Source organism: Enhydra lutris, unplaced genomic scaffold (genome assembly GCF_002288905.1).
Source record: "Enhydra lutris kenyoni isolate GAN:26980312 unplaced genomic scaffold, ASM228890v2 scaffoldscaffold34, whole genome shotgun sequence".
Taxonomy (NCBI): Eukaryota; Metazoa; Chordata; class Mammalia; order Carnivora; family Mustelidae; genus Enhydra; species Enhydra lutris.
In genome coordinates, this window is record NW_019154118.1 from 10,737,497 (window position 1) to 10,746,353 (window position 8,857).

Genomic DNA, 8,857 nt, shown 5'->3' on the forward strand with positions numbered 1-8,857 from the left:
CTCTTTTTATCCCCTTTCTCCCCCTCACGATTTGGGATCTCTTCTGATTTGGCTAAAGCATATTTTCCTGGGGTTGTTGCCACCCTTTTAGTATTTTACTTGCTCCTTCATATACTCTTATCTGGACAAAATGACAAGGCAGAAAAATTCACCACAAAAAAAAGAACAAGAGGCAGTACCAAAGGCTAGGGACCTAATCAATACAGACATTGGTAATATGTCAGATCTAGAGTTCAGAATGACGATTCTCAAGGTTCTAGCCGGGCTTGAAAAAGGCATGGAAGATATTAGAGAAACCCTCTCGGGAGATATAAAAGCCCTTTCTGGAGAAATAAAAGAACTAAAATCTAACCAAATTGAAATCAAAAAAGCTATTAATGAGGTGCAATCAAAAATGGAGGCTCTCACTGCTAGGATAAATGAGGCAGAAGAAAGAATTAGCGATATAGAAGACCAAATGACAGAGAATAAAGAAGCTGAGCAAAAGAGGGACAAACAGCTACTGGACCATGAGGGGAGAATTCGAGAGATAAGTGACACCATAAGACGAAACAACATTAGAATAATTGGGATTCCAGAAGAAGAGGAAACAGAGAGGGGAGCAGAAGGTATATTGGAGAGAATTATTGGAGAGAATTTCCCCAATATGGCAAAGGGAACAAGCATCAAAATCCAGGAGATTCAGAGAACCCCCCTCAAAATCAATAAGAATAGGTCCACACCCCGTCACCTAATAGTAAAATTTACAAGTCTTAGTGACAAAGAGAAGATCCTGAAAGCAGCCCGGGAAAAGAAGTCTGTAACATACAATGGTAAAAATATTAGATTGGCAGCAGACTTATCCACAGAGACCTGGCAGGCCAGAAAGAGCTGGCATGATATATTCAGAGTACTAAACGAGAAAAATATGGAGCCAAGAATACTATATCCAGCTAGGCTATCATTGAAAATAGAAGGAGAGATTAAAAGCTTCCAGGACAAACAAAAACTGAAAGAATTTGCAAATACCAAGCCAGCTCTACAGGAAACATTGAAAGGGGTCCTCTAAGCAAAGAGAGACCCTAAAAGTAGTAGATCAGAAAGGAACAGAGACAATATACAATAACAGTCACCTTACAGGCAATACAATGGCACTAAATTCATATCTCTCAATACTTACCCTGAATGTTAATGGGCTAAATGCCCCAATCAAAAGACACAGGGTATCAGAATGGATAAAAAAACAAAACCCATCTATATGTTGCCTACAAGAAACTCATCTTAAACCTGAAGACACCTCCAGATTTAAAGTGAGGGGGTGGAAAAGAATTTACCATGCTAATGGACACCAGAAAAAAGCAGGAGTGGCAATCCTTATATCAGATCAATTAGATTTTAAGCCAAAGACTATAATAAGAGATGAGGAAGGACACTATATCATACTCAAAGGAACTGTCCAACAAGAAGATCTAACAATTTTAAATATCTATGCCCCTAACATGGGAGCAGCCAACTATATAAACCAATTAATAACAAAATCAAAGAAACACATCGACAATAATACAATAATAGTAGGGGACTTTAACACTCCCCTCACTGAAATGGACAGATCATCCAAGCAAAGGATCAACAAGGAAATCAAGGCCTTCAATGACACACTGGACCAGATGGACATCACAGATATAGTCAGAACATTTCATCCCAAAGCAACAGAATACACATTCTTCTCTAGTGCACATGGAACATTCTCCAGAATAGATCATATTCTCGGTCCTAAATCAGGTCTCAACTGGTATCAAAAGATTGGGATCATTCCCTGCATATTTTCAGACCACAATGCTCTGAAGCTAGAACTCAATCACAAGAGGAAATTTGGAAAGAACCCAAATACATGGAGACTAAACAGCATCCTTCTAAAGAATGAATGGGTCAACCAGGAAATTAAAGAAAAATTGAAAAAATTCATGGAAACAAATGATAATGAAAACACAATGGTTCAAAATCTGTGGGACACGACAAAGGCAGTCCTGAGAGGAAAATATATAGCGGTACAAGCCTTTCTCAAGAAACAAGAAAGGTCTCAGGTACACAACCTAACCCTACACCTAAAAGAGCTAGAGAAAGAACAAGAAAGAAAGCCTAAACCCAGCAGGAGAAGAGAAATCATAAAGATCAGAGCAGAAATCAATGAAATAGAAACCAAAAAAAAAAAACAATAGAACAAATCAACGAAACTAGGAGCTGGTTCTTTGAAAGAATTAATAAGATCGATAAACCCCTGGCCAGACTTATCAAAAAGAAAAGAGAAAGGACCCAAATAAATAAAATCATGAATGAAAGAGGAGAGATCACAACGAACACCAAAGAAATACAGACAATTATAAGAACATACTATGAGCAACTCTACGCCAACAAATTTGACAATCTGGAAGAAATGGATGCATTCCTAGAGACATATAAACTACCACAACTGAACCAGGAAGAAATAGAAAGCCTGAACAGACCCATAACCAGTAAGGAGATTGAAACAGTCATCAAAAATCTCCAAACAAACAAAAGCCCAGGGCCAGATGGCTTCCCGGGGGAATTCTACCAAACATTTAAAGAAGAACTAATTCCTATTCTCCTGAAACTGTTCCAAAAAATAGAAATGGAAGGAAAACTTCCAACCTCATTTTATGAGGCCAGCATCACCTTGATCCCAAAACCAGAGAAGGATCCCATCAAAAAAGAGAACTACAGACCAATATCCTTGATGAACACAGATGCAAAAATTCTCACCAAAATACTAGCCAATAGGATTCAACAGTACATTAAAAGGATTACTCACCACGACCAAGTGGGATTTATTCCAGGGCTGCAAGGTTGGTTCAACATGCGCAAATCAATCAATGTGATACAACACATTAATAAAAGAAAGAACAAGAACCGTATGATACTCTCCATAGATGCTGAAAAAGCATTTGACAAAGTACAGCATCCCTTCCTGATCAAAACTCTTCAAAGTGTAGGGATAGACGGCACATACCTCAATATTATCAAAGCCATCTATGAAAAACCCACCGCAAATATCATTCTCAATGGAGAGAAACTGAAAGCTTTTCCGCTAAGGTCAGGAACACGGCAGGGATGTCCGTTATCACCACTGTTATTCAACATAGTACTAGAAGTCCTAGCCTCAGCAATCAGACAACAAAAGGAAATTAAAGGCATCCAAATCGGCAAAGAAGAAGTCAAACTATCACTCTTTGCAGATGATATGATACTTTATGTGGAAAACCCAAAAGACTCCACTCCAAAACTGCTAGAACTTGTACAGGAATTCAGTAAAGTGTCAGGATATAAAATCAATGCACAGAAATCAGTTGCATTTCTCTACACCAACAACAAGACAGAAGAAAGAGAAATTAAGGAGTCAATCCCATTTACAATTGCACCCAAAACTATAAGATACCTAGGAATAAACCTAACCAAAGAGACTAAGAATCTATACACAGAAAACTATAAAGTACTCATGAAAGAAATTGAGGAAGACACAAAGAAATGGAAAAATGTTCCATGCTCCTGGATTGGAAGAATAAATATTGTGAAAATGTCTATGCTACCTAAAGCAATCTACACATTTAATGCAATTCCTATCAAAGTACCATCCATTTTTTTCAAAGAAATGGAACAAATAATCCTAAAATTTGTATGGAACCAGAAAAGACCTCAAATAGCCAAAGCAATATTGAAAAAGAAAGCCAAAGTTGGTGGCATCACAATTCCAGACTTCAAGCTCTATTACAAAGCTGTCATCATCAAGACAGCATGGTACTGGCACAAAAACAGACACATAGATCAATGGAACAGAATAGAGAGCCCAGAAATAGGCCCTCAACTCTATGGTCAACTAATCTTCGACAAAGCAGGAAAGAATGTCCAATGGAAAAAAGACAGCCTCTTCAATAAATGGTGTTGGGAAAATTGGACAGCCACATGCAGAAAAATGAAATTGGTCCATTTCCTTACACCACACACGAAAATAGACTCAAAATGGATGAAGGACCTCAATGTGAGAAAGGAATCCATCGAAATCCTTGAGGAGAACACAGGCAGCAACCTCTTCGACCTCAGCCGCAGCAACATCTTCCTAGGAACATCGCCAAAGGCAAGGGAAGCAAGGGCAAAAATGAACTATTGGGATTTCATCAAGATCAAAAGCTTTTGCACAGCAAAGGAAACAGTTAACAAAACCAAAAGACAACTGACAGAATGGGAGAAGATATTTGCAAATGACATATCAGATAAAGGGCTAGTGTCCAAAATCTATAAAGAACTTAGCAAACTCAACACCCAAAGAACAAATAATCCAATCAAGAAATGGGCAGAGGACATGAACAGACATTTCTGCCAAGAAGACATCCAGATGGCCAACAGACACATGAAAAAGTGCTCCACATCACTCGGCATCAGGGAAATACAAATCAAAACCACAATGAGATACCACCTCACACCAGTCAGAATGTCTAAAATTAACAAGTCAGGAAATGACAGATGCTGGCGAGGATGCGGAGAAAGGGGAACCCTCCTACACTGTTGGTGGGAATGCAAGCTGGTGCAACCACTCTGGAAAACAGCATGGAGGTTCCTCAAAATGTTGAAAATAGAACTACCCTATGACCCAGCAATTGCACTGCTGGGTATTTACCCTAAAGATACAAACGTAGTGATCCGAAGGGGCACGTGCACCCGAATGTTTATAGCAGCAATGTCTACAATAGCCAAACTATGGAAAGAACCTAGATGTCCATCAACAGATGAATGGATAAAGAAGATGTGGTATATATACACAATGGAATACTATGCAGCCATCAAAAGAAATGAAATCTTGCCATTTGCGACGACGTGGATGGAACTAGAGGGTATCATGCTTAGCGAAATAAGTCAGTCGGAGAAAGACAACTATCATATGATCTCCCTGATATGAGGGAGAGGAGATGCAACATGGGGGGTTAAGGGGGTAGGAGAAGAGTAAATGAAACAAGATGGGATTGGGAGGGAGACAAACAATAAGTGACTCTTAATCTCACAAAACAAACTGAGGGTTAATGGGGGGAGGGGGGTTGGGGGGGTCGGATTATGGACATTGGGGAGGGTATGTGCTATGGTGAATGCTGTGAAGTGTGTAAACCTGGCGATTCACAGACCTGTACCCCTGGGGATAAAAAGATATATGTTTATAAAAAATAAAATTAAATTTAAAAAAAATCAAGCTTTTCACAGTGAAGGAAACCATCAATAAGACAAAAAGGCAACCTACTGAATGGGAGAAAATATTTGCAAATGATATATCCAACAAGGGGTTAATATTCAAAATATATGAAGAACATAAAGAATTTATACAACTGAACACTAAAAAATGCAAACAATCTTATTAAAAAATGCGCAGAGGAGCTTCTTTTCCAAAGACTATATATGGCTGAAAGAATATATATGGCTAACTTTGGAAAAGAGTGTGGAGATTCCTTAAGAAATTAAAAATAGATCTACCCTATGACCCTGAAGTTGCACTACTGAGTATTTACCCCCAAGATAATGATGTAGTGAAAAGAAGGGCCATCTGTACCCCAATGTTCATAGCAGCAATGGCCACAGTTGCCAAACTGTGGAGAGAACCAAGGTGCCCTTCAACAGACGAATGGATACAGAAGATATGGTCCATATATATAATGGAGTATTATGCCTCCATCAGAAAGGATGAATACCCAACTTCTGTATCAATGTGGACAGGACTGGAGGAGATTATATTGAGTAAATAAGTCAAGCAGAGAGAGTCAATTATCATATGGCTTCACTATTCGTGGAGCATAAGGAATAACATGGAGGACATGGGGAGATGGAGAGAAGTGAGTTGGGGGAAATTGGAGGGGGAGATGAACCATGAGAGACTGTGGACTCTGAGAAACAAACTGAGGATTTTGGAGGGGGGTTGAGGGGCCGGGTGAGCCTGGTGGTGGGTACTGTGGAGGGCACATATTGCATGAAGCACTGGGTATGGGACATAAACAATGAATTCTGAAACACTGAAAAGAAATTTTTAAAAAATAAATTTTTTTTAAAAAGTATAAAAATTTTTTTTCCAAATAAAAAGAATATATATGGCTGGCCATATATTAATCACCAAGGAAATTCAAAGAAAACCACAATGAGATATCACCTTACACCTATCAGAATGACTAAAATCAGAAGGACAAAAAATAACAAGTATTGGTGAGAATGTGCAGAAAAAGGAATGCTTGTGTACTGTTGGTGGGAATGTAAATTGGTATAGCCACTGTGGAAAACAGTGTAGAGGTTCTTTGAAATACTAAAAATAGAAACATAATATGATCCAATAATTCCACTACTGGATATTTACCCCAAGGAAACAAAAACACTAATTCAAAAGGATATATGCACTTTTATGTTTATTGCATCATTATTTACAATAGCTGAAATATGGAAGCAACTTAAGTGTCTATCAATACATGAGTGGATGAGGAAGATGTGACATATCTATACAGTGGAATATTATGCAGCCATAAAAATGATATCTTGCCATGTGCAACAACATAGATGAACTTAAAGGATATTGTGCTAAGTGAAATAAGTCAGACTGAGAAAGACAAATACCATATGACTTCACTCATATGAGGAATCTAAAAATCAAAACAAATGAATAAACAAATAAAAAGCAGAATCTGATCCATAAAGGCAGAGAACAAACTCTTGGTTGCCAGAAAGAAGAGGATTGGGGGAAATGAGCAAAATGGGTGAAGCGAATTGGGATAAACAGGCCTCCAGTTATGGGATGGGTAAGTCATGTGAATAAAAGGCACAGTATAGGGAATATAGCCAATTATATTAGAATAGTGTTGTATAGTAACAGATGGTAGCTACATTTGTGGAGAACGTAGCATAACATATGTTGAATCACTATGTTGTACACCTGAAACTAAAGTAATATTGTATGTCAACTACACTTGAATTAAAAAAGAGGAAGAGAGGGCGAAAAGCATACTGGTAAGACCTTACCATAGAGTTCTGGCAGGTGGTATATGATATCTATTATGATTAGTCACAGTCTTCAAACCAACCATGTAAAATTAAAATAGTTTATGAACGCTATATGACAATCACAGTCATTTATAACATTTCGTCCTTTCAAATAACTAGTAGAAGTTAAAAGTCTTGAAAAACATATTAAAAGATAATTAAAGAATTATCAGAAGAATTGTACTTGACTTATTTCACCTCTTTATGTTAAAATACCCATTTTGTGCATTCTATTCCTAGAGGATACTCTAATTCTGCAAATTTTATTTGTCTGCACTGTGCTTTCTAACCCCAGTATACTTGGTGCTCTCTGATGTCCATGTGGTGTCCAATTCTATGTCCAAAACATGCCATTGTATGGTCCTGCTTTCCATATGACTGGCACTATGAATCCAGTCTCCTCCTACACTGTTTTTCCAAATTATCAGATAGTCACAACAATCTCATTATTTGTAGACATACATTGCTGTCTTTGGACTGTTTCCTTATCAAACCTCATTGGAGAATTATAAATTTTTGCTCAGGCAAAATACCCCTTTTCTTTTTTTTTCAAGGATCTTATTTAGGGCAACCTTGACATCCTTATCCCACAGGCTATAGATCAGGGGGTTCAGCGTGGGCACAATGATGGTATAAAACACAGAGGACACTTTCCCTTTGTCTATGGAGCTCACAGATGATGGCTGCAGGTACATGAAGGCAGCCACAGCTGTGATGTGGGAGCTGCAGGTGCTGAAGGCTTTGGACCTGCCTTCAGTGGAGCGGATGCGGAGGATGGTGGACAGGATGAAGGCGTAGGAGCTAAGGATCGTCAGGCTGGGGGCAAGGATATTAAATGCACTGAAACACAAAACTACCACCTCATTAATGTAAGTGCTGGAGCAGGAGAGCTCCAGGAGCGGGAAGAGATCACAGAAGTAATGGTTGATCCTATAAGCTTTGCAGAAAAGCACTCTTAACATGCAGCCAGTGTGAGCTGTGGAACCAGTCAAGCCCATGATATATACCCCAACTACCATCCCAGAGCAGACCTGATAAGACATGGTGACATTGTAAAGCAATGGGTTACAGATGGCAACATAGCGGTCATATGCCATTGCAGCCAACATGTGACATTCTGATATAACAAATACAAGGAAGAAGTAGAGCTGAGTCATGCATGCTTGGTAGGAGATAAAATTTCTCTCTGTCACAAAGTTCACCAACATTTTGGGGGTAATGACAGTGGAATGGCAGAGATCAATGAAGGACAAGCTACTGAGGAAGTAGTACATGGGGGTGTGCAAGTGAGCTCTGAGCCCTATCAGCGTGATCATGCCCAGGTTTCCCACCACCGTGACCACATAGATTCCTAGGAAGAGGAAGAAAAGGAGCAGCTGGAGTTCTGGTTTCTTTGTTAGCCCAGCAAGGATGAACTTGGTCACTGTAGAGTGATTTTCTGCTGTCATTTTCCTCTGGGAATTTTATGTAGAAAGAAAAGAAGAAAATTCGTGGTAGATATTTATTTTCCCACCATGTAATGTAGTATGAAACAGAATTTGTCTTTTCAATCAGGTAGCTCCAGTTCTATGTCTGTCCCTGACCCATGTTAGTGCTCAGAGACCCTGAGGTCTCAGTAATATGGGGCATGTAAATAAATATCAGAAAGAACTAGTCTCTTTTTTGTTCTATGCTTAAGAGTGGCTCTTATGCACTCCTATATTTACTGTAGCATTATTCGTGATAGCCAAATTATGGAAGCAACCCAAGTGTCCATTGATAGACAAATGGATAAAGATGGGAGATACACACACACACACAC

The 8,857-nt window shown here is 38.8% G+C and overlaps 1 protein-coding gene across 1 annotated transcript; it reads right to left on the bottom strand.

Annotated features, from left to right (window-relative positions):
* Positions 1 to 7,562: 7,562 nt before the first annotated feature.
* LOC111153996 (olfactory receptor 150-like) lies at positions 7,563 to 8,528 on the bottom strand. The gene has a single exon (XM_022513347.1). The coding sequence runs from the start codon at positions 8,502 to 8,504 to the stop codon at positions 7,563 to 7,565; it is 942 nt and encodes a 313-aa protein (XP_022369055.1). The 5' UTR covers positions 8,505 to 8,528.
* Between the last annotated feature and the right edge of the window lie 329 nt (positions 8,529 to 8,857).

Excerpts from the sequence above, each read along its gene's own strand:
- LOC111153996 (XM_022513347.1), bottom strand. The coding sequence starts at position 8,504 with ATGACAGCAGAAAATCACTCTACAGTGACCAAGTTCATCCTTGCTGGG.